Source organism: Phasianus colchicus, chromosome Z (assembly GCF_987193195.1).
Source record: "Phasianus colchicus chromosome Z, bPhaCol1.hap1.1, whole genome shotgun sequence".
NCBI classification, from domain to species: Eukaryota; Metazoa; Chordata; class Aves; order Galliformes; family Phasianidae; genus Phasianus; species Phasianus colchicus.
The window spans coordinates 65,044,074-65,071,104 of record NC_143476.1 but is presented as its reverse complement, the minus strand read 5'-3'; the positions used below and the strand labels follow the sequence as shown (position 1 = coordinate 65,071,104).

General features: G+C 40.0%; 1 protein-coding gene across 5 annotated transcripts in view; it reads right to left on the bottom strand.

Moving 5' to 3' along the window:
• The window catches only part of GLIS3 (GLIS family zinc finger 3), a 158,380-nt gene that overhangs the window by 12,462 nt on the left and 118,887 nt on the right, over positions 1-27,031 (bottom strand). For all 5 annotated transcript variants that reach the window (XM_090132228.1, XM_090132230.1, XM_090132227.1 and 2 more), the window contains exons 6-7: positions 13,039-13,180; positions 4,829-4,991 (exon numbers count right to left, since the gene is read on the bottom strand). In XM_090132228.1, the coding sequence (XP_089988354.1) occupies positions 4,829-4,991; positions 13,039-13,180 (305 nt within the window). The remainder of the gene's footprint in view (positions 1-4,828; positions 4,992-13,038; positions 13,181-27,031) is intronic.

Sequence of the window (27,031 nt, the reverse complement as noted above, 5' to 3'; positions counted from 1 at the left end):
GCTTCCAAAATGGAAATTAAATATTACAGCTGAAGACATTGGTCTTTTATTTCTTCAGATGTCCTATTTTTTTTTTTTTTTTTTTTTTTTAACATTTTTTAATTACACTTCATTATGTTGCAGCTCTGGGAACTGGTTGATTATATATCTGTTTTTCATTTGTAATTCTCAGTAAACCAACAAACTGTCAGTGACGGTCAAATAAATATAACACAGGAACACTTGTAAGGAAACAAGGTGTTCAAGGCCAGGTTGGATGGGGCCCTGGGCAGTGGGGATGTTGGTGGCCCTGCATGTGGCAGGGGGGTTGGAGCTTCATCATCTGTGAGATCCCTTTCAACCCAGGCCATTCTATTATTCTATGATTCTATGATCCTATGATCCTACGATTCTATGAAAGCTTTAAAGCACATTTAAAAAAAATCAATAATTTCCCCAAAGTTATGACTGGATTCTCGTAGCTTTGGGAAAATTATTGATTTTTTAAAAATCCTGATTTGTTTTACCTGCCTATGATAAAATATATTTATTTCCATTGACTTTAAGTTGCAACTGATCTTTTCTTTTTTTAAAGACAATCTTTTCTACAACAAAAATAAATGTATTTTGGCCAAAGCAAAGCAAAATTTTTTCCATATTTTTGTTCAGCATGCTGCATGGCAGCAACTCCAAAGGAAGTTTCTATCCCCACGGTTTCTTGGGGATGTTGACTCCATTTACTAGTGCTACATCTTTTTTACCAGTCATTAACAAGCATCTAAAAATCCTTTTCATGCTGCAAGTCCACTAGCTTTAGAAACACAGGAATTGCTCTATGAGATCAAAGGAGTGGTCCATATAGTCAAAGGAGGGGCAGGAGAAAGAAAGACTGGGCCCCCAGAAAGCACCAGAAGCGTTTCGGTGAGAAGAGTGGAAGAAGATGGAGATAAACAAAAACTTTACCATCTTTCTCATCATTTTCTGTGGCATCATTTCCTGTGGCCAAACTGTATTAGAAAACTCGGTTTCAAAAGGAAAGAGAGGATGCACAGACAGAACGATTCCAAGCTCTGCTCTGGCACATGTTCACGATTAGACCTATTGCCTCCTCCACTCTTTATTATCTGCCATTTCTAAGTGTCATTTGCTCACTAGCAAAAAAAAAAAAGTGATAATGTTTCAGCAGCTAAACCTCCCAAGTGTAGCAAACCTGAAAGAAATTACTGTGCTGATTTCAAAACCACCCTGTTTGCATCACTAACTAAAGACTATCTTCAAGGCAGACCCTTGTATGCCACATACAAAGGGCTTTGTAACATGATGTCCCAACTCCTTGGTTAGAAGCACTCAGAAACTTTTGCTTCTGGCATGGAGCTACTTACCATATTACAGCAAAGGCATAAAAGGAATATGACCACACACTCAGTTAATCAAAAAGAGGCACTGCCACAGAACTTATAATAGCATTTCAGTAATGCATCACTGAACAGTTAAGCTCAAGTGCTTTTTCCCAGCTTCATGTAGTCTCCAGGAATTCCAGTCAAGCCAGGTTTTGTCATGCTTCAGGGACATACCACTAGCCCTGATTTCCAAAATGGTAAAAAAAAAACAGCTGACGTGCTCTCACCTTGGCTAATACAAAATATGTGTGCAGCTTTTGTGTTTTTCTGTTGTTGTTGTAGTATGTTTGTTTGTTTTTTTGTGACCATGAAAGTTACTATTTAGAGTTATTAGAAATAATTTCAAGCATTCAACATCATAAGTTTTGTGGCACTAAGTTGCAAATTAAATATTCTACATAAAAACAGAACTGGTTTTCTAGTTTTTCAATAGATTATTTTCTTCTTCAGCTTCCTTGAAAGCCCATGTTTTCTGTTATTACAAAAATCAGTAAAAACCCAAAGATATATCTTTCATAAATATGACTTAGGGTACTGTAACATTTTGCTATCTTCATTGAACAGCTGCAATATTTCAAACAAGGGAAATACTGAAAATCAGAACTAGCAAGCTGCAACAAACGAGTGTAAAGTTGCATTTTTATTATGCATGTTCTCCACTTTGGTGAATGAAACAGCTTTTTAGATCCATGCTCTCTAAGTTGCACTCAATACATAGAGCTTTGTACATGGAATAAAAACAGCAGGATATGTGCCTCATGTCCTGGTTTGGTTTGGTTTCTCACATTAGCAAGTCTTAATTCAGTTCACATTCACACTCCCATCACCTTGGTGGAGAAAGAAATGAAGCCTTCCAATTATTTCTCTATCCTGCAGTCCATGAAAAGTAGAGAAAGTGCTTATTTCTTTCTGACTGTCACTCAAAAGCCTGAGCATGCTGTCCAGAATGGAAGGGGACATATGAATAGCTCCAGAGACACAGAAGTTACCAAACCAGCTTAGATAGGGTTATAGATGCAAGCAATTGCAATAGTGTGTGCATGTCAGTTCATCCTAATTCTGGAATGAGCACAGACACATGCAGCATGTCAGGAACTGCATACCATGAAGGGATTAAATCCCCTCTTTGGACACATAAACCCTGAAGTACTATCAGTAATAAGATGGACCTTCTGTGATGGACCTATCAGTGATAAGAGCTCCCTTCTGACTCAAACCATTCTATGATTCTCTGGGGATTCACACGTTTCAAAGCCGTTTATGTCATGCATTGTATGCTGAAATGTTTGTTTGTTCAGCTCACATTTTCACAGTTAGCATTACATCCAGAAAGTAGTGAAAGTGACAGATAACTGCAGGATCTTTACACATGTGAATTGTATTAGATTCAAAATACAGATTCTTTATTAGTTTTTATTTTAAGCACTCATCTTAATTTGCATTATGTGTTCTGTAATGAAATGAAAACTGCTATAATGCATTTTTCCTTAATGAATTTAAATTGCCATATGTCCTATTTCTAAAATCAAGATACTGGAATTGTTTTTTTAATCCAAAGTAGCTCCATAGAAAGAAAAAACTTAAACTGTTTAGAAGAGAGCATGCACAGCTAACCCATGACAAAGGACTATACAATGCAAAATTTTTATCATTGTTATTCATGTAGGGAGCAGTAATATTCTGAGATCTGGACTTTTATGAGTTAAGTCATACTGTAAATGTATCTATATCAACTGAAAATGGTGCCAGAAATATAAATTTATGGTGTTTTTCTTTTTTTTTTTTTCAATCTTGAAACCTATTCTACCTATTCTCAAACTCCTGTATCAAAACAGAAAGCATAGCTGTGTATTTCCTGCTGTTTAACGTATGTATTAAAATGCATACAATTATTTGCCATTCCTTGAGTCAGCACTGTGCAGCACAGTCCTCCCTGAGCCTGGTCTTCAGTTGGCACAGCATTAATAGCAGCACACTGATGGTCTGGTTATTGCTGAGCAATGCCTGGGGCCACTCTGTGGGTGACAGTTAATGCCTTTATAGTGCAGGGTAGGCAGCATCCACAATGCAAGCTGTTCCAGCCCACAATAAGCCTGTGAGCCTTGGGTTAAGACATGCCTTGGCTAATTAGAAGATCACTGTATTTTATCACAATGTAATGCTAGCTATTGATCAGTCCCTGCCTGTCACCTTGTGCTCTGGTATTTGTCGAAGGAGGATATCAGACAGAAAACTATGTTAAGAAATAAAAGACTGTGGGGCAAGAGAGCATAAGCAGTTCCAGAGTTTGCACACAAAGCTGGATCAAGGGAAAAGAGTCAGTAGTGTGTGGCCAGGAGAGAGGAGGAAGAACTGAGTTATTAGATGATAGTGAAATAGCAGTCTCTGACTGATGCATCAACAACTTGCAGTGGCTCCAAAAATAACTGAATTCACTCATGTGATCTGAAAATGAGAAGCACTTATGCCTGTTATCAGTTCCCTGAACCATTGTGCTCTTTCATCTTCCTGATATAAAGTGAAGTAACTAATGCTTTCCTCAAAAAAATTATCAGTAATCAAAATCTAGAGAGTGTTCTTGGATTTATAATTGGACTCTTTGTGTTCTCCAAATTACTGCAATTTTTATCATACAAGGAAATTAAACACTTTGAAATATATTTGTAACATACAGTAATTAATCATCTAGAGCACTGAAAAATAGTGAGATTAAAAAAATGGTTTTAAGTAATCATATAGTATAGTAAGAAATCATTATTCTATTTGCACTGAAGTGTGATAATGCCACATGCTATACAAATAATTGGAGATACTGATGAAAATAATTTAGAAAATGTCTAAAACATTTTAAGCAATTTTCACATCACTGACATATCTAAAATCATTGAAGCAGCTAAGGGTTTGTACCTAGCCAGCATAAAGTAATTGCTGACTATAAATCAAGCTCTCAAAACAGTGAATTAAAAATAAAACCTATTCATTATCTGTTAGTCTTAATAACAGAAAAGATGATAAGTTCCTGCTGAAATAGTCTGTATTAAGACAATACTGAGAGAAAAGAGAGAAATTTATCACTCTTCTACTGCAAGCAAACTAAAACATGAATCTCAGGATCCCTATTCCAATAGGTGTTACTGGGCTCCTCTGATGTTTAAAGTGTTCCAGCCAGTTTGACATTCCTTGCTTAGGGCGGTGGTAGAAATCAGAAGGAATTTGGAGAAAGACCCTGAAATAGAGATGGACAGGAATTGCCCTGCATCACCACCAGGGTGGTATAATAAAGTCTCTTTCATCTCTCCTTCCCTGGGTAAACTCATGCCCAGAGCAACTGTTACCCCAGGGGCTACCATCAGCAACTTCCTGAACAGCAACAATTCAATTTCTGCTGATTCTGGCATTTCTGAAAGTGGTCCTGACTCAGCCGTGGGACAAGCAGGAGGTGGTCTTACCTCTCAGAGTCTGCAACTGAGAAAAGGGATAACTGGGAAGAAGGATGGAGAGAACTACTCTGTACGTTACATCCTGGGGAGGGGTGGCTGCTGGGCTGGGACAAGGACACTGCCCCAGCCGCTGTTCCACTTCCACTTGTCTGCATTCTGGGGAACACGGCCACTGAAACCAAAAGGAGAGAAATAACCTTCATCAGGCAGAGAGACAAAAAATAGCTAAATAACCTCTGTTGCTACCAAACAATGTTCTCATGAAACCAGGAACAACATAGTTGTACACCTTGTCTTGGGAAATTTGACTGAATGAGCTGCAATTCTTCTATACTTTCATAGTGTATAAGTATCAAATATATACTAATAAATATTTTTCAGAACTAGCGAGCAAACTGAAAGCACAGCTTTTTAAGTAGTGAAATATTTCTATATTTTTCCATCTGTAAATATTCCAAATTTCTTGAAGACCTCAACCTAAACACAGATATTGCTGTTATTGCTTATAGACTGCCTAATAAAATATGCAAAAATATGGAACTAACCTTAACAGTTTCATAATTTTCTATGAGGTTGCTTTTGCATGTATTTCAAATAAGGAAAGGCACTAAATGATTAAACTAAAAGCATTACAGGACTCCCTCCAAATTCCCTAATGAGTTTACCACAAAAATCCTGTAATCTTGTTTTCAAAAGTTCTTTAAATTTGGAATTAAGACTCTAATTACCAAATCCTTTTGACAATCCAGTTACTCAATTATTTTCACTGACATTTGTGTCAGGCAGTTAACGTTGATATTGAGCAGCAGCCAAATACATGCTCTTTATAAATTTTTTAATGAATTGTGAGAAAGGAATCAGATTTAAAAAAAAATTTAGGCTGTTCACAAGAGGAAAATGAGTCGTCACTGGTTGTCATATCTTTCAGTCTTTTTATAAAAAAGCCTAGTTTACGATATTAAATTATAACTATAAAACTTTTATTATGCTACTGAGCATGTTGGAACTAATGATTCAAATTTATTGATAAAATTCTAGAATTTAAACCAGTTCCCCAAAGGGTGCTATCACTGCTATTAATGTCTATCTATAGCTAAAACACTTCTATGGATGCTGCTGTCCTAGCAGAACAAACATTCTTTTTCGGACACAATCTTCAAAAAAACTATTTCTGAGGTCACAATTCTGAATGTTGCTGTCCAAGATTGTAATAGCTGAAGCTGACCTCCTTTCCCAACTCTTCAGCTTATTTCTGTAATTCCTCTCTCATTGTGAGCCAACCGGTGTGATACACTGTATGCTCACAAAGCTAAAGCAGAGTTAAGGAAAGGTTCAGGAGTATAATTATCCTGCATTTTGATCACAACAAACCTAAGCAACCCAACAGGCTTGGGGAGGAGTGGCTGGAAAGCTGCCTGGTGGAAAGGGACCTTGGTGTACTGATGGACAGTCAGCTGAATATGAGCCAGCAGTGTGCCCAGGTGGCCAAGAAGACCAATGGCATCCTGGCTTGTACCAGAGTGGTAAGCAGGACTAGGGTAGTAATCCTGCCCTTATACTCTGCACTTGGTGAGGTCTCAGCTTGAGTACTGTGTTCAGTTTTGGGCATCTCAATACAGAAAGGACATTGAGGTGCTGGAGCAGGTCCAAAGAAGGGCAACAAGGCTTGTGAAGGGCTTGGAGAATATGACCTATGAGGAGTGACTGAAGGAACTGGAGTTGTTTAGTCTGGGGAAGAGGAGGTTGAGGGGAGACCTTTTGCTTTTTTTCAATGTTTGAAAGGTGCTTACAGCGAGAGCAGGGTAGGTTTCTTCTCACTGGTGACAGGTGACAGGACGAGGCCTCAAGTTGCGCCAGGGTATGTTTAGGTTGGATATCAGGAAAAACTTATTTACAGAAAGATTGTTAAACACTGGAATAGGCTCCCCAGGGAGTTGGTTGAGTCACCATTCCTGAATGTATTTAAAAACAGTTTGGACATGGTGCTCAAGAACATGATTTAATGGAGGGTTGTTAGAGTGTTAGAGTAGTATGGTTAGATTGTGGTTGAACTTGGGGATCTTTAAGGTCTTTTCCAACCTGAGCTATTCTATGATTCTGTGATTATGCTGTAACCTCCTTCAAGAACAGACCTGGACATGTTTCAGGTGGTGGAGCTAGCAGTGAATGAAAGCCCAGACAGGAAGCCACTCTGAATATAAATACCTGACATTGACACCGTGGAGGTAATTTAAAGTAGGCATGAATCACATTGGTGGGCAAAGCTGGAGGAATGGAGATTGTTCTACAGTGTCGCAAAGATGGCCAAAAAAACACCTGTGACTACCCTCTGCTCTATGCCCTATTGTTTGCTAATTTTTACATGGATCACATCCTCCTAATGCCAATGCAAGTCTGCCAGTGCAATAGCTCACATCTGACAGCTGAATATCTCCCAAAACTTGGAAAGACACAGAGGATGCAGTTCACGTGGTGAAGTGAGGGATCATTTAACCCAATAAGGAATAATTCAATAAGAAAGGGATCTCTCTAAGATAAGAGCAAGGTAGCTATAGCTGTGTTTTCACTTTCCTCGTGTACCCCCAAAAATCATTCTGTTCAATCTTCTCAGATTAGTATCAACAGGAATGCAGAGGGGAAAAAAGGAATATCCTTTAGAATTTGACATATTTTGCTTACATGCAGCACAGGAGGAAATACTGAAAAGCAAGCAAGCATTCTGACAGAATAAATAGAGAGAATATTTAATGTAAATCAATAAATTGCAAAATAAATACAAACTTAGAATCTCTGTTCCAAACAAAAGCATGGATAATTTAAATTGCTCCTTGGAAATATAGAATAACTTGTATTTTTTAAAATGAGAAAATAATTGGCATCCATAAGAAAATATAGCAGCATGGTTTTCTAGTACTGTGATATTTTTCTTTAAAACAAATTATTTCAAGGCTGTAATAGAGGAAAAAAGTGTGGACTGTGAATGTTATTCCCTGTCTTAAACAAAGGTGAGGATTTCAGGTAGGTATTCCCTAAGCCTGGCACATTTTCAGCCAGGCTTGGCTGCAGTGGTAACACAGGTTCCTACAGCTGTACAGGGGATCTGGCAAAAACATCTCCCTGTAGCCAGGCACAGGCAACCATCTGTCATCGGCAAAAACTGTTTTCTCTTAACTTGAGCAACCTAAAGCCTGCAAATACTCTGCAGTATTCAATAGTACATTTTTGCTGTATTTCCCAGCAATTTCTCTGTATTTGTTTCTGTTTCTGACAGATGGACAGTACATGGCATAAAATAAGAGATAACTATAGCAGGGGCCAGAGGAGAAGGAACAATGTTTATGGAAGAAAAAGCATAGATATTGTCCGCAAAAACATACTTGTGCACATGCTATGTTAAATGATCACAGCATGACAGAGCAGCATTCCTGGGCTCCCACAGAGCCTTGTAATGAAGCCCCCAAGAGCAGCGGCATGAATGATGTTGTGGAAGACTCACAATGCCCACAGATTCTGGCAGGTAGCATACCAGTAACATCTCTGTGGGCATGCAGTGAAATGAAATTGCAATGCCGGCGGCTCCTTCCCAGAGGAAATGCTACCATGAGACTTTCTAGTGAAGACATGGCATTGGTCTATCTGGAATCTGGTAAACACCAGTAAAAGGGAAAGACTGTCAGCCTCTGGCAGTTCACAGACTAATGGCAGTGAATAACTACTGTCAGTGACAGGTCATTTTCCCAGTAGGGTAGGTCTTAATAACAAACAGAAAATTCTGGATGCTTTTTAAGAAAGTGCTACAGAACTTGATCACTTTCTGTTGGGAGCTGTGTGTATGGCATGCTTTTCTAGTGCTTCAACAATTTGTGCTGCTTGTGTGAACACAGGTTCCCATTAAACATCTGATTTGAATGGTATGAAAATGAAGAAATGTTCATGGTCACCACCATTCTCACTGACTCCAATCTTGCCACTCTCTGCAAGAAAGACATTGAGACCCTGGAGTGGGTTCAAAGAAGGGCAACAAGGCTGGTGAGGGGTCTGGAGCACAGGCCTTATGAGGAGTGGCTGAAGGAGCTGGGATTGTTCAGTCTGGAGAAGAGGAGGCTCTTCTCCAGCAATAAGAAAGACCTTATTGCTCTCTGTAACTACCTGAAGTGAGCTGGGGATCAGCCTTTTCTCTCGTGTAACTGGTGATAGGACTAGAGGGAATGGCTTCAAGCTGTGCCAGGGGAGATTCAGGCTGGATGTTAGGAAATACTACTTCTCTGAAGGAGTGGTCAGGCACTGGAATGGGTTGCTCAGGGAGGTGGTGGAGTCACCGACCCTGGAGGTGTTCAAGGAACATTTGGGTATTGTGTTGAAAGATATGGTTTAGTGAGAACTATTGGTGATGGGTGGATGGTTGGACTGGATGATCTTGTAGGTCTTTTCCGACCTTGATGTTTCTGTGTTTCTGTGATTTTGTAACAGACTGTTAGCTAGATCCACATAGAAAGATGTACAATTAAGAGCACTACTTAACAAAAATGTTTTTTCTCCTGAGCAATACAAGATAAAATAATCCAGAAAGAGCAAAAGATTCAGATTAAAAAAAAAAAAAAAATAGAAAAAAAAATTGAAGTCTCAACAGAAATAATTTTTTTTTTAGAATATAAAAATTTTCCATGAGAATATCTCTGTAGAGACATTATTTCTATGAGAAGCTAAGTTCACATTCATTCATGCACAGGAACAACTTGGGTGGATAGGAAAGAAAAAGCTAATTGTGAATAAGATTCTTTTAAAAAACTGACAGAAATGAAGCCTTTAAGAAGATACAGAACCCAAAGCTTTTTTCTTTTAAATGAAGCCAGAAAACTATGATTTCAGGTAACATTTTTAAAAAGAAGAATAATCACCCTTCTCCTTTGCAAGTTATCAACAATTATATTATTTTATAATATAATTTTATTAAATTATTTTATAATATACCAACAATTATGTTGGGTTTACTATTGCAAAATCTGCACTTTGTTTACTTCTACCCTAAAATATCTCTCCTCTTACCACTACCATGAATTTAGAGAACATTTCTATATAGCATTCTATAAAGACAATCTGTTTTACTGTTAGGCATACTTTCATTAACTTTTTGTTCGTTTTAAGCAGATCTCTTTTGTTACCTCATATTGTATTAACAGGATTACACTCAGTTTAGATTTCTTCAATGAAGTCACAAAGGCCACAAGAGCAGGAAAGCATTTCTGCAATCTAAAGTTTAAGTAATACATATGTAATCAATAAGATTATTTCATATTTTTATCTAAATATATCTGTGTCTTCAGATTCTGTATCTGCACAGAGAAACAGGAATCATTCTAGGCACTGTTGCACTTCACTAAGTGGAAATGGACTGTTATCTAAATGTCTTGTAATCATATTTCTAATAGTTTGCTAATTTCTAATAGTTTGCTTCCAAATGTGTAAATCGCTTAGGAAAGAAGAAAGCCTTCATTTGCTTTAAACGTACATAAAGTATGAGAAAAGCAGCCTCAAAGTGAGAGACATTTGAAGGCATTGGAAAATGGAAATTTATTTTGTTTCTACTTGAAAAGTGGCACAAACATATTTCAGCTAAAATGTGCTATATCAGTTCCTTGTAGAAATCATATGCTTTATTTTTTCAGAAAAGTCTCAGTGTTTTTCTTTATGCTCACAAAATACACCCTTGTTTTCAGAGCAGTTGGAAGAGTAACTTCTCAGTGCAAGTAAATGTAAGCTTTCAGGTGTTTTGCATTTCATGTTTGGGGTATTAATAATGTTGTCACTCCTACACTATTCCCCAGTCCCAGTCCCTTCCTTTTGGACATAACTGACTGTAAGGGAAATCAGCTTGCTACTTACAGAGAAGACCCAGAGATGCGGTAGATGACCTGTGACAGGAGACATTCAAAGTCAGGTTGGTCAGGTTGCTCTGATCAATCTGGTCTAGCTGTTCTTTGCAGGGGAGTTGGACTAGAATCAAAGAATCACAAAATCACAGAATCATAGAATCCTTTAGTTAGAAGGGACCTTTAAAGGCCATGTAGTCCAGCTCCCCTTCAATGAATAGGGACATGTACAGTTAGATCAGGTTGCTAAGAGCCTGTCCAGCCTGGGTTTGAATGTCTCCAGGGAAGGGGCATCTACCACATCTCTGGGCAGCCTGTTTCAGTGCCTCACCACCCGCACAGTAAAGGCTTTTTCTTTATATCCAACCTAAATCTACCCTCCTTTAAGTTTGAAACCATTTCCCCTTGTCCTATCACCACAGCACCTTCAAAAGACTTTAGATAACCTTTAAGGGTTTTTTCCAACTCAGCTGATTCTAAATTAATGGGAAAAAAAAAAAAAAAGAAAAAAGAAAAAAAAAAAAAAGAAAGTTGATTAAGTGTATAAAAATTTCTATACAATGGAAACAATCCAAGTAAGAAAAAAACCGCACCAAATGATTACATCAAAGATTCTCAAAAATCAGTAGTGCAGTAAATCCTATCTATTGACAGAGAAGACATGAACAAGATCACAGAAAGTATGCCACAGCCTCAGAAGTTGTCTGTGGGATATGATGATCACAGACAGCTGCCAGCTAAGAGTTAGCTGTAGACATTTGCTTCACTTGGCTTAGGAACCTGACAAGTCATAGGCAGCAGTTTGTTCAGACACAGTCAGTCCAGATTCACCCAGAAGCCTGAGTTTTAACTCCAAATCACAGTATGGAAGCCAGGCTTATTGAAGAGCTCAGTGCTACACAGAGTACATTGGAGATCTCTAAGAATGTCTTGAATTTCTGAAAAACTCCCCATATAATTTCCACATTATTTATGCACTGAGTTTTTTCTTCTCTAAATGTAAGTTTTGCAATGCACTGGGTTATGTCAGTAAACAATTTTTATAAATCTAAATGTTCCTCATCATCCAGCTCCTTCTCAAAGTACAACATAAAGAAAGCAGATGTAACTAATACCATGTCACTAGAAGCTCCCTGGGCACCAACAGGTCTTCAAATTCTGAACTTTCCTTAAGCCCTGAAGTAACAGGTGCCACACAGACTATAATCAGACAAAGGCATTTGGAGGTTAACAGATTGCAGATAATATCAACTACTTTATAAATTAGGATTTCATAGCTTTAAATCACAGCCTTAAATTTCTTGATTTTTGTCATATAAGCCTACATAAAAATCAACCAGTGCATAGTTCATGGCAACCTCTACAGAAACATATGATAGAACTGTTGTGTTTCCAAGGCTGTCAGTAAAATAAACCACTTACTGAGGTAACCACTTAATTTAATGTCATTTTCAGCACTTCATATATCATTCAGCCAATTCTTTCATGTCCTACATCTGGTCCTCAATTAGTAGTTGAACTGCTATAAGATGTAATGCATTCTGTCTTAAATTTAAAACCAGATGTCTTCACAACTACTAGAATACCACATTAAAATGTTAACATCCTACTCACTGTTTTCTTGAGGTTTGAGATGTATTTTCACTCCTTACTTCCCAAATGTTTCAAATATAGCCAAAGCCTGAAAATCTACTGTACGTTTAGCCAGGTATGTCAGTTTGATGCATTAATATGCAAATCTCAAATATGTAATAAATATAAATAAAAATATAAAATAAAAATAAATATAAATAAAAATAGCACTATCACATTTATAGAACAAATATGCTTATTGTTGTACTTATGTAATATTAGAGTTCATAATGCAGCATTTAAGTTCACTGATGTAGATCTACTAGAAAGTGATGTATGATTCATGAATAATGAAAAGAAAAAACACCTTTCTTAATTCCAGATGAATTCAACAGTTCAAGCTGCCTACAAGAAGGCATTTGTAGAAGTGGGCAACCTAATCTCATGGGTGGAAACTCTGACCACAGCAAAGTGGTTGGAAGTAGATTTCCTTTAAGACCCCTTCCAATCCAAACCATTCTATGATTCTATGGGGAAGTAAATTGCTGCAGTATGCCTATAAAGGAAAAATGTTATGGTAAATCTTTTCAGGGACAAAACTGGAATTTTTCCCCTTCTCAACAAAAAGACAGATACGAAAATCTGTTTTATAATGTTTCATATTATTTTGCAGATTCTGTTCCTTTCATAAGATAGACATGAATTTTAGAGTACACTGTAAATTAATTTTTAATCCCAAGCAAGCAGTAATACAGCTTTTTCTTGCTTTTTCTATACCTGAGTAAATGTCATGAGCAGGACCTGGGGAGTGTCCCATTGCATTATTCACAGCATTGTGTGGTGATGGTGCTGTCTGGAAGGGATGGATTGTGAGGCAGTCATTCAGGATGTCCTGTCCAAACTCTAAGCTCGATCGCAACTGCAACACAAGAGATAAGAAACAATAAACCAATATAATACAGATAAATAGTAACGAGGAATGAGGAGATGTTGAGAGGTTAGATAAAGGAATTGAGAACAAGGAGAATTCTTTTCTTTTAAATTCTGATAATTATCCTTCCATTACAGCACATATTTCTCAAATGTGACAAAGGGAACTCTGCCCCATGCTTAACAAGACTGTACTCAGGACAAGGGCAACTTGTGCAGAGTGGACCTTGGACAGATGAACTTATGTGTAGCCTTTTGCAATGTGAAAGACAGAAGAATGTCCCTGTTCATGGATAATGGAGACTTATCAAATGTCTGTGATCTCTTCTATCAGCAGAATGACACTATTCGAAATACTGACATTTTCCTGCTTGTTTGGCATCCTATACTAGCTCAGGAAATGAGGGGCTGGGAGTGAACAGTTAGGCACAATATCACTCACTGTGGTGAGGATGGACATCCTCACCATGAAAGGTGAGCAGGTCTAGAATATAGGCCAACACATACAGCTAACTCCTAAGAGGCAGAAAAGAAATGACAGGACTTTCTGTCCATCCTACATTCAGATGTGAAGAGACAATAGTAGAAAGGAAGGATTATAAATGCAACTGAGAAAGACCCATTACTGTGCCACAAAGTGTTGATACTCATTCAAATGATTCCTGATGACATGCTCTACTAAAAAACTGTTTCAAGAGAGCAGCGTTGGTGTAACACATTTTAAGCACCGCAAGTATGGTGACTATAGCAGAAAGGTTACATTTGCAGACTATGTATGTTGAAGTTTATTTCTTCTCTTCAAAATCCAGTGATTCATTATTAAACCTGAAAATAAATTAACTTTTTGAGATATATTTATTATTCTAGAACATATCTAAATTGTAGAAAAGAAAGAAATAGGAAACAAGGAAGTGAGAAAGACTCTGACAAATGCTTTTCATTTATTATCCGAATTTACAAGCTGCAATAGGTCCAGATGTTTCTTCCAGAGTAGCATGAACGGTTGTCTGATATTCACTGTTACTGTTTATTTATTTTTAATGCTAATATGAGCAACGTGCTTTTTTTTTTTTCATGAAAGGATGTGCATATGAAATAAGTGACAAGTATATCTAGAATCAAATTCTTATCAGTTATATTTTTTGTATTATGTGACTTTAAATTTATATGGAATCTATGATAAAAATAAATATAAAAAAATCTGAGCTACTAAAAATCAGGACTCTTTCATAAAAAATAAAATTTTATGGATGTTGTCTTAGTAAAGTTGCATGTTTGTGACTTTTTTTTTTCTCAGTGAGTAAGAAACTAATCAGTTTTGTGTGATTGGATGGCAGTCACTATGGATAAAGTAGTGAGCAGAGCAAGGAACAAAATACTTACACACAAGTTACTAACATTACATAACATGATCAGTCAAATGAGTGCAAGCCTATTTTGCATTATTCAGGAAATTTTTTTGGACTTGCAAGCTCTTTTACACTGAGAATAAATCTATCATGACAGGCTATACAAACATAAATTTTCTGGCTTGCCCAGTAGCCAATATTAATGCTTATGTAAGTCAACAAAAGATAAAGGATCAATAACAAAAGCAAATAAAAACAGTGAAATAAACACTGGAAGACAGCTGTGATCTGACTTTTGAAGACATTTCTAAGTCTCTAAAAAGCAGAGATTATTGTCGTTTCATATTTACAACCACAAGAGCTGGAAATACAGATTTTATAAATTTACATGTACACACATGCATGTACTGCACATTAAAATACACAATTTTTTAGAAGGAAAACACATTTATTTAACATACGTGTAATGAAATTTCCTGAGGAAGAGATGAGAGTTACACTGATTTGTGCAAGTACAGAGAATCTGGCACTAAATGTACTACCAAGTATTCCCTCTGGATAATAATAGTTGTTGGGAATAACTTCACTCTTTTTCACTGCTCAGTATGTATGCAGGTTGCTATTTAGGAGTAACTACTGTTGCACCATCAGAAATGGTAGACCATCAAAAATGTTCTCTGCTCTTCTGCTTAGCAGACTGGCATCAGACATGGGTAAGCATTGTTGTACCACAAGGAGTCAGGAAATCATAACTGCTTCCCAAACTACACGCAACTTCTGAAAAACTCCATTCCACACCATGACTATTTTCTCCAGACAGATACAGTAATCATATTGTGCCTGCTGCAAAAGTACATCCACAGGACAGAACCAACTTGCAAGGTATGACTTGTTTATCAAGCTGCAGCATCTGGGAAAACAGCTACAGCCACAGCAAGTTCTCCACTGCTTTCAAAGTCTGTGCTTTGCAGTGACTATGCTAAAAAGAATTGGTCACTTGTGGTTTCCAAAGTTTTGCAATAAATTGTGTGGATAAATTCCTTAAACACCACTGCTCATTCCTAATCCCTTTTTTGCCAGCATCCTTTTCAGGAGAAACGGCTGCACTCCACGGTGCCTGATTTATATTTCATTTCGAAAACAGGAAATAAAGTGATTAAAGTTGAGGATTAAAACACTATTTTCTATTTTTTATTTTTTTCTGTAGTATAGTCTCATAGTTGCCACGGGCACTGCTCACTGAACCTCAGCCCCTGAATGCACTTCTTTTTGAATTAATGACATCTTTTAAATTGCCTTCACTGAGAACAAATAAGGGAAAATATCCTTATGTTTAACTGCTCTAAAAGCAAGAAAATAGATTTATTTCCTCTTCTCTACATCCTCTCCCCTATGCACTTTTAGCAGTGAAATTTGAACTTAGAAATTGAAAAATTCAGCTTAAATCTGGAAGATGCAGAAGCTTACTGGACGCACAACGTACGACCTGGACAGAAGCTTTTTGCTCTCTGGAAGGCAGGTCTTCCATACCTTCAGTGGCAGGGCGGGATACCGAGAGATACCAAAAAACACACCTCATAAATAAATGGCTCAAAAGTTGGTGCAAATCCAGGGATTTTGGGTTTTTTGACCATGGGGAAACTTACTCAGCACCTGGCATGATGGCAGCAAATGAAAGTAGTCTGTCTCTGAGGGGGAGGAGGATCTTAGCTGAGGAACTAGCAGGACTCATTGACAGGTCTTTAAACTAGGTATGAAGGGGGAAGGGAGCAAAATCAGGGATGTTGAGCTTGAGCGAGTCATTCCAGGGCTCGTACCGAACCTGCTGGGTGACGACAGTGAAGTACGAAGGGATGGACTGGGGCAGGGGGGTGTTGGAGATGCTGCTGTTCTAGGGGAACCTAGACCATCTATAAAGGCGGTGCGACGGAAAGCCGAGCTGAAGTGCCTTTATACTAATGCACGCAGCCTGGGAAACAAGCAGGATGAGTTGGAAACCGTGATGTGCTTAGAAAATTACGACCTTGTTGCTATCACGGAAACGTGGTGGGATGATTCCCATAACTGGAATACCACCATTGAGGGCTATCGGCTCTTTAGAAGAGATAGGCTAGGTAGGAAGGGTGGGGGAGTAGCCCTCTATGTCAAAGAGTGGATAGACTGTGAGGAGCTTCCTCTGAGAAACAGTCATGATCAGGTTGAGAGCTTGTGGGTTAGAATTAGGAATGGGTCTAACAAAGGCCAGCTGGTGATAGGAGTATACTATAGGCCACCTGATCAAGGGGAGACTGTTGACGAGGCTTTCTTGCTTCAGATGCGGGAGGCTTCGTGCTCACGGGCTCTTGTCCTGATGGGGGACTTCAACCATCCGGATATCTCCTGGATAGATCACACGGCGAGTTGCAAGAGGTCCAGGAGGCTCTTGGAATGTGTTGATGATAACTTTCTGGTCCAGGTGTTGGACAGACCGACCAGAGGTGAAGCGCTGCTGGACCTGCTGCTCACCAATGTGGAGGAAATAATTAATGGTGTTAAGGTCGGAGGCAGCCTGGGTTGCAGTGACCACGCTCTGATCGAGTTTGTGATCTCGAGAACTGTGGGCCTGGTGAAGAGTGGCATCAGGACCCTGAACTTTGGGAGAGCAAACTTTAAGCTGTTCAATGGACTGTTGGCCGAGATCCCCTGGGATGCTCTCTTTAAAAACAAAAATGCTGAAGAGAGCTGGTTACTCTTCAAGGATGCCTTCCTAAGAGCGCAAGAACTCTCTGTCCCACTGAACAAGAAAGCGGGCAGAGGAGGGAGGATGCCAGCGTGGCTCAGTAAGGACCTGCTGAGAGAGCTGAGGGCAAAGAGAGGTGTGTACAAACTCTGGAAACAAGGGCATGCCACCTGGGAAGAATACAGGGATGTTGTCCGGACTTGCAGATGTGGGATCAGGAAAGCCAAGGCGCAGGTGGAACTGAACTTGGCGAGGGACGTGAAAAACCACAGGAAGACTTTCTATAGGTACATTAGTCAGAAGAGACAGGCCAAAGCGAGTGTACCTCCTTTGGTAAACGTAAAAGGAGAACTGGTTTCAACGGACGAAGAGAAGGCCGAGGTACTGAATGAGTTCTTTGCCTCGGTCTTCACTGGCAGCCAGGACTCCAGTACTCCTTCCGTCCCTGAGCCCTGCATCCCTACACCTCTGGGTGGGGACTGGGGTGGTAAATCCCCCCCTGCTGTGAGGACAGAGCAGGTCCGAGACCGCCTCATGAGACTGAATGTGTACAAGTCTATGGGGCCGGATGGCATGCATCCCAGGGTTCTGAAGGAGCTGGCTGAGGTGGTTGCCGAGCCGCTCTCCATCATATTTGAGAAGTCGTGGCTGTCTGGTGTGGTCCCGGATGACTGGAGGAAGGGTCACGTCACTCCCATTTACAAGAAAGGGAGCAAGGAGGACCCTGGGAACTACAGGCCGGTGAGTCTCACCTCTGTGCCTGGGAAGATCATGGAACAGATCATCCTGGATGACATGCTTGATCACATGAGGAAAGGGCGTGTGATCCGTGACAGCCAGCACGGCTTCACCAGAGGAAGGTCATGCTTGACCAATCTGGTGGCCTTTTATGATGGAGTGACGGCATCGGTGGACAAGGGAAAGGCGACCGATGTCATTTACCTGGACTTGAGCAAGGCCTTTGACATGGTCCCCCACCACATCCTTATCTCCAAACTGGAGGGATGTGGATTTGATGGGTGGACCACTCGATGGATAAGAAACTGGTTGAAAGGCCGCAGACAGAGGGTGATCATCAATGGCTCTATGTCCAGGTGGAGGCTGGTAACGAGCGGCGTCCCCCAGGGGTCTGTCTTGGGACCGGTGCTCTTTAACATCTTTATCAATGACATTGATGACGGAATTGAGTGCACCCTCAGCAAGTTTGCTGACGACACCAAGCTGAGTGGTGTGGTTGACACAGTTGAAGGACGGGATGCCATTCAGAGGGACCTCGAGAGGCTAGAAAGGTGGGCCCGGGTGAACCTGATGAGGTTCAACACTGCAAAGTGCAGAGTTTTGCACTTGGGCCGGAGGAATCCCAGGCATCCCTACAGACTGGAAGGAGAGGTCCTTGAGAGCAGCCCTGTGGAGAAGGACCTGGGGGTCTTGGTAGACGAAAAACTTAACATGAGCCAGCAGTGTGCCCTTGCAGCTCGTAAGGCAAATGGGATCCTGGGCTCCATCAGAAGAGGGGTGGCCAGCAGGGACAGAGAGGTGATTGTTCCCCTCTACTCTGCTCTTGTGAGGCCCCATCTGGAATACTGCGTCCAGGTCTGGAGCCCCCAGTACAAGAAAGACAGGGAGCTGTTGGAGAGGGTCCAGAGGAGGGCCACAAAGATGATCAGGGGACTGGAGCACCTCCCCTATGAGGACAGGCTGAGGGAGCTGGGCTTGTTCAGCCTGGAGAAAAGAAGGCTGCGGGGTGACCTCATTGCAGCCTTTCAGTACCTAAAGGGAGCCTACAAAGAGGAGGGGAATCAACTCTTTGAAAGGGTGAGTGACAGCAGGACAAGGGGAAATGGTTTTAAGCTGAGGGAAGGGAGATTTAGGTTGGATGTCAGGGGGAAATTCTTTACGGAGAGAGTGGTGAGGTACTGGAACAGGCTGCCCAGGGAGGTTGTGGATGCCCCGTCCCTGGAGGTGTTCAAAGCCAGATTGGATGGGGCCCTGGGCAGTCTGGTCTAGCATTAGGTGGAATGGTGGTGGCCCTGCATGTGGCAGGGGGGTTGGAGATTCATGATCCTTGAGGTCCCTTCCAACCCTGGCAATTCTGTGATTCTGTGATTCTGTGATTCATAGACAGAGCAGTTTCTCCAGATTAATATAGTCACAGAATGAGCAATGTTGCAAGTAAGTACATTAATGCTCTAACTGCCTGCTGACATTCCAATGATATAATGTTCTAACTCTCCTTTCCTTATCAATTATTTAGAAAGAGAAAAGAAAAAAGACTTTATTTCCCGTAAGATCTGCATTAAGCATTGTCTTCCTTGGTTCAGAAAAGAAAACAAGTTCAAACACTGAGAAATGAAAGGAAACTGAGTGAAATGAAATGAATTGCAAAATGAAATAAAAAAAATATTAGCAAAAGATAACCACAAAATATTGGTTTTGTTTTCTATTTATGTTTACCATTACATTTAAATTCTGTCATAAAATGCTGTTTATTCCAAGAACTTACAATAAACTGGTAGCTTCAATGAAGAGTAGTAAAGTGCCGTAAAATCAACATGTACTCACAATGAAAGAAGATGGCTTCTACTCTAAAACAGTGCAAACAATGAATGCTTATGAAGTACGCAGAACTGTAAGAATCAAGAACTCTGTATTATTATACTGGAAGATTGATGTATCTGCTAACTATACTATCTGACCATATGGTGCTATCTCATGGTGTTCACCTGGGCCCACTGCTCAAGCCTGTATAGGTCCCTCTGGATTTAATATTCCCTTTTATAAATATGGGTCCTACACAGTGGCAGGAGAGCAACATCTTCAAGATCATTACTAGCTGTGTAAGGTCACCTCCGTAAAGCACTCCTTTTTTAGATGGCACCACTGATCAGGCCACTTTGCAAGGCAATTCTGGCAATTGCTTTGGCCAGATGATCCAGGCACTTATTTCCTTACTTCTAATATGTTCCACAAGAAATGTAGACTGCTCTACTCCACCAGCCTCTAACATGGACCAAAGCTGGAGCAAACACAGCTGAGGTGTAATAGTCTACTTCTTCATCCAAGCAGTACAGTGTAGAGGTTTTTCTTTATTGTAATAAGGAAAAGTATTCTGAAATTTTCCAGCCATTGCTAGCTGGTCTGTTTTTCAAAGAGTAACAAATGAAAAATGCAAGAAATCATGCATGAAAAGCAGCAGGATTAGAGAAATCCTGTTTGCCTGTTCCTTTCCTCAGTGTGATAACACCTGAAAAGATTTTCTTCCAGTCAGATGTAACAGGAGGAAATCTTGTAGAAAGTCTTCTTTGTTGGGAGGATGTTGTGATGACTCTCCAAAACAAGCTAGCACTACATAACTGACCAATCTGTACAAAAAAGGAAGATTATTTGTTAGAAATGAACTAAGCTTGAAGTGCAAGTCTGCTCTGCATGGATCTCTGTCTCCTGAGTCTTCTTTTAGTGATGTGGTAGCTGTACCAAATCCAGCACAATTCATAAAACATCTCCATTGATGGCAGAAAACTTTCACAAACATTATTTGGATTGCATTTCCCAAAGTTATTCCTTTGCGCTACTTGCTTTCTGGCACAGACAGCACAAAATTCTATCCTGGAAGAAGTCAGGAAAATATATATAAGAGAAATTGTTGTGTTAGACCAAGACTGTCTTGAGTGAAAAGCAAATAAATAATTAAAGAGAAAAACTGTATAGTTAGGACTGACAGTGCATGCTTTAGCTGCACTGCTTCTCTGTATGGTATTGAAAAACCCAGTAGAGACCTAGGATTAATTTACCATACTATGGATCTGCTGAAGTATTAAGCTATCTGGTCAGCTGGATCCATGCATGCTTTCCCCAGGACCCACTGGAATGAGCTAAGCTGATGCAGGTTAAGCATTTGCTATCTCACAGTTTGCCTAACATTATCGGATCTGTAAATAATTTAAACACACAAACACACTATGGGCATTGTTAAAGTTGTCAAATACTCTAAGACTGATCAGCTGAAAGGTGACAGCACTTGGAATAAACTGTCTTCAGTTGAAGGTCCAGACTGAGAAGCCCAGAGTGACTGTACATTCCCTTTAGTTGGTCTTGTTTATCTGCACTGCTCAAATTATCTTCTTCCCCTCTGCCCCTCCCCCCCCCCCCACCCCCCCCCCCAAAAAAAAAAAAAAGCTGCAGCTGAACAGTTGTATCCTTACCTGTTATCATTTCACTTAATTGAAAAAAACTCTTTGTGGAACTACATGCTGGTTTAAAGAACATGCATGACAACTGTTGTTCACTGGTATAATTACAGATAAAACAAAAATTGAACTAAAATCATAGACTTCACGCTGTTCAGATGGTAAGACAGATGCTTTCAAACTGATCTTACTCTTGTCAAACAGATGTATGAAACCAAAGCAACTTTTTTTCCATTTTTAAAAATTGTGTTGTCTATTTGAAAATGCAGTTATTTGAAGAGAGTGGCTTTTAGAATGCAGTAGATAGTCACAAATGCTCATGATACTATCTAGATGAAGTCCATATAGGGTCTCCACCTTCAACTGGGACGTGAGCTTCAGTATTTGAAAGTGAATTAAACATTTAGTTTTAAAAATACAGATTTCTTTGGTAAGATGCTGCAGAAATAGCAAAGTGTTTTTCATGGTACACTTGCATGAAAAACATTATGTTAGGAACATTATGTTCCCAATCTTGTGCAAGTACAAAACTTCTGAGAGCCTTCAGTCTCAAAACAAACAGGTCTTCTCAAAGGGCATGTATTTGCCTTTCACACTGGTTTTAAATCACTGAATAGCTAGTAGTACAGTCTCTGGATCTTGTTAATGATCATGCTGTATAATTTCACTAGTTTCAGTAAAAATTCTTACCAACTAAAAAAGCTATGGATTCATTTTTTCAAATACAGCATAGTCAATTGACAGATTACTTTTTGTTAGCTGAAAACACGAAGTGAGATTAACTGAAAATAAGTTTACTTGTGACGTATTTTTCTAACTACTTAAAGACGTCACTGAATGACTCAAGAAACAAAATTGCTCAGAATTTATTGTGATAGCAAAGCCAAGCTCTACACTGCAGCGTTACTTAATAAAGCTGTTCCACAAATAAGAACTGCAGCATGTATCAGAAAAAAATGATTAATCTCCAAGTTAGTGTAGATGCTATTTTTACGAGAAACAATGATTTTCAGAACCAGTTTATAATCAAAACAAAAAGTATCAATACATAAACAGTTCTCAGTTTTTATGAAGTGAGAAAAGAGTTTTGGCATTTTGTAAGAACAAGAAATAATACAAAGATGAGCTGAAGCAAATACCTGCCTCGCTCATCGTTACATTTTCTTACCCTCTTCTGATTTTATGAACTTCAACAAAGCCAGCCAAACAACTGTACTATTTTTACTACATTTCTGAAAGTGGAAATTAGTCAGTAATTTCAAAAGATTAATTTTTCTATTAAAAATACTGCATATTTCCACAAGGTCTGAGGAACAAGATATTACAGCTTTTTTCGCATTTAATATTCTAATTCAAGAAGTGACTTAGCTGAAAACTGTACCTCTCTCCTTTTTGGAAAGAGTTTCCTGAAAAGACAAAAATCTTATGTCCTGATAGGCCTGAATATACATGAAAGATTGTAAAAGCTGAACAGCTGTTATGTAATTATTGATACGCAGAAAAAAGAAAAGGTAAATGGTTCATGAAATCCTTAATTAATATGGGGCCCAATCTAGATAAAGATTAGCAAATATACAATGCATTTAAGTGGGCTTTGCTAATTTGTACCAAAATGCTTTCTCAATTAATTATTTAGTTGAACTCAGCATACGGAAAAAAAAATGAAGGAAAGAAAGATGGTGACATATGAAAAAATATAGCAGTACTGGTCTACAAGAAAGTACTCTGATTGGTCTTACCACAACATATGCACCTCAGCTGCCTATCATGTTCAGCTTGGGATGCATATCCTAAAGAACCAGAGACACAAAGTTCGGAGACAGAATAAGAAAGGAAATCAAAAAAGAAAAGGGTTACAAAAAATAGAATGAGAAATCTAAAAAGGCAGGAAAATACATAAATTGAGGAAGCCTGAAGGTTATTTTAAAATAGCAATTTAGAAGCATATATTTCTTCCAGATCAAACTTAAGATCCACTCAGACTGCTTTAAGTTATGTTCAGTGTTCACTGGTAGTCTAGCATTCTAGAATAATGAAGAGCAAATTAACTGCACAGACTAATCAAGCTTTTTTCTAATTTATTTTGCTTGATGTTGACTTGAAGCATGATATCCCTTGCAAACCTTGTGTTTATTTTTTAAACCTGCTTTTAGAACCAGAGAGAATTTCCATCCTTTACTTGATGCAGTGGGGAATGTGACCACTGAGGATGTGGAGAAGGCTGAGGTTCTCAACGCCTTCTTTACATCTGCCTTTAATAGACAGATCAGTTATTGTCAGGGCACTTTATGCCCTGATCTGGAAGTCTGGGATGGAATGCAGAATACACCCCCGGTGATTCAGTTGGAGACAGAGAGCTCCTCCTCCATCTGGACTGTCACAAGTCCATGGGACCGGATGGCCTACACCCTTGGGTGCTGAGGGAGCTGGTGGGAGTGATTGCTGAGCCACTCTCAGCCATCTATCAGCACTCCTTGTTAATTGGAGAGGTCCCAGAGGATTGGAGGCTGGCCGGTGTGACTCTTATCTACAAGAAGGGCTGTAAAGAGGATCCAGGGAACTACAGGCCTGTCAGTCTGACCTTGGTAGCAGGGAAAGTTATGGAGCAAATCATCTTAGGTGAGATCGTACGGCATGTGCATGGCATACAGGGGATCAAGCCCAGCCAGCACGGGTTCATGAAAGGCAGGTCGTGCCTGACCAACCTCATCTCCTTCTATGACTGGGTGACCAGACTAGTAGACAAGGGAAAGGCTGTTGATGTAGTCTACCTAAATTTCAGCAAAGCCTTTGACACGATCTCTCACAGTATTCTTCTGGGAAAACTGGCTGCCTATGGCCTGGATAGGTATACTCTTCTTTGGGTAAGGAACTGGCTAGAGGGCCATGCCCAACAAGTAGTGGTTAATAGACCTAAGTCCAGCTGGTGAGCTGTTACAAGTGGTGTCCCCCAGGGGTCAATACTGGGGCCCGTCTTGTTTAATATCTTTACTGATGACCTAGATGAAGGGATTGAGTGTATCCTCAGTAAGTTTGCAGATGACACTAAGTTGGGAGGTGGTGTCGATCTGCCTGAGGATAGGGAGGCCCTTCAGAGGGATCTAGATAAGCTGGATCACTGGGCTGAGGTGAGTGGGATGAGGTTCAACAAGGCTAAGTGTTGGGTCCTGCACTTTGGCCACAATAACCCCATGCAGTGTTACAGGCTTCAGGCTGAGTGGCTGGATGACTGTGAAGAGGAAAGGGACTTGGGGATATTGGTTTATGCCAGCTGAACATGAGCCGACAGTGTGCCTAGGTGGCCAACAGGGCCAACGGCATCCTGGCCTGCATTAGGAATAGTGTGGCCAGCAAGAGCAGGGAGGTGATCATCCCCCTGTACTCAGCTCTGGTGAGACCGCACCTTGAGTATTGTGTTCAGTTTTGAGCCCCTCACTACAAAAAAGACATTGAATCCCTGGAATGTGTCCAGAGAAGGGCAATGAAACTGGTGAGGGGTCTGGAGCACAAATCTTATGAAGAGTGGCTGGGGGAGCTGGGATTGTTTAGCCTGGAGGAGGCTCAGAGGAGACCTCACAGCACTCTACAGCCTCCTGAAGAGAGGTTGTGATGAGGAGGGGTTTGGCCTCTTCTCTCAGGCAACAAACAGGACCTGAGGAAATGGCCGCAAATTGTACCAGAAGAGGCTTAGGTTAGACATAAGGAAGAACTTTTTCTCTTAGAGAGTGGTTAGGCACTGGAATGGCCTGCCAAGGGAGGTGGTGGAGCCGCCATCTCTGGCAGTGTTCAAGAGGCATCTGGATGAGGAGCTTTGAGATATGGTTTAGAAGCTTGTGGTAGCAATGTTAATGGGATGATGGTTGGACTAGATGATCTTGCAGGTCGTTTCCAACCTTGCGAATCTATGATTCTATGATTCTGTGATTTTATGAACCACAGGTACTCTCATTATCTACAGAAATACTTTAATCCTTTTAAAACTCACATGGCCTTTGGCTTCCAATATGCTACTGATAACAAGATCTACATGGTAACTGTTCAATTAAAAAAAAAATCTTTCAAGTTTGTTTTTCTTCCAAAGTTGAAAGCAGAAAATTACGAAGAGGACAGGTTTTTAAATTGATTGTAGTCCAGGGCCGTGCTGTACATTCACATTCATAGCAGTATTCCTTTAGCTCTCATTTTGAGTGCTGTCTAGTTTTCTGTCACTGACTGACACTCTTTCACTCCACTGTAAGAGCTCCTTCAGTCTTCTACAAGAAAAGATGAACTCCAGACAAAGCCAGCATTTTTTACATTTTTAAAATAAGAAGTACTGCTTTTTAATTCAACAAAATATTTTTAGAGTAGCGATTGAGTATTATTGTGCATACAAATTACTGGGGTGTATTGAGAACTGGCTGGCAGGCGAGCTCAGAAGGTTGTGATTAGTAGTGCGTAGTCTAGTTGAAGGTCTGTTACTAGTGGCGTTCCCCAGGTGCTGGCTCTGGAACCATTCTTATTCAACATCTTGATCAACGGCCTGTATAAAGTGATAGAGTGCACTCTAGCAAGTTTGCTGATGATACAAAGCTGAGAGGAGTGGCTGACACACCGAAAGGCTGTGCTGCCCTTCAACAAGACCTGAATGGCTGGAGAGTCAGGTGGAAAGGAACCTGATGAGGTTCTACAAGGGCAAGTGTAAAGTCCTACACCTGGGGAGGAATAACTACATGCATCAGTACAGGTTAGGAGATGATCTTCTGGAGTAGAGTTCTGCAAAGAAGGACCAGGGTGTCCTGATGGACAATATGCTGGTCATGAACCAGCTGTGTGCCCCTGTGGCCAAGAAGGGCAATGGTATCCTGGGGTGCATTAAAAAGGGCATGTCCAGCAGGTCTAGGGAGGTGATCCTCCCACTTTACTCTGCCCTGGTGAGGTCAGGTCTGGAGTACTGTGTTTGGTTCTGGGATCCTCAGTTCAAGAAAGCCAGGGATCTCCTAGAAGGAGTTCAGTGAAGGGCCACAGAGATGATTAGGGACCTTGAGCATCTCCTTTATGAGGAAAGGCTGAGAGAACAGTCTGTTTAGCCTGGGGAAGACTGAAAGGGGATTTTATCAATGCTTATAAGTATCTGAAGGATGAGTGTAGATGGGGCCACAGTCTTTTCAGTGGTGCTGAGAGGACAAAAGGTAACAAACCCAAATGGAATAGGTGGAAATTTTGTTCCTTTGAGGGTGACAGAGCACTAGACAAGCTGTCCAGAGAGGTTGTGAAGTCACCTTCTACAGAAATATCCAAAGACTACTGGATTGTTTAACTGTTCAACCTACTCTTAGAACCTGCTTAGCAGGGGGGTAGGACTTGATCTTCAAAGGTCCATATAAGTGATCACAATTCTGCGATTCTGTGATTATACTTGGCAAAATGTTTGCCAGACATTTTAAGCATCTATTCCTGGTATTTATACATATGCTTGTCCTCAGGTTTATAAATAATTTTACAAATTACATTTTTTCTTTTAAAGTAGAGATGATGTCTCCTTTCACTTAACTGATATCCTTTAGTAAATGGAAGCTTACTGTACTATCTACTAAAATGTGCAA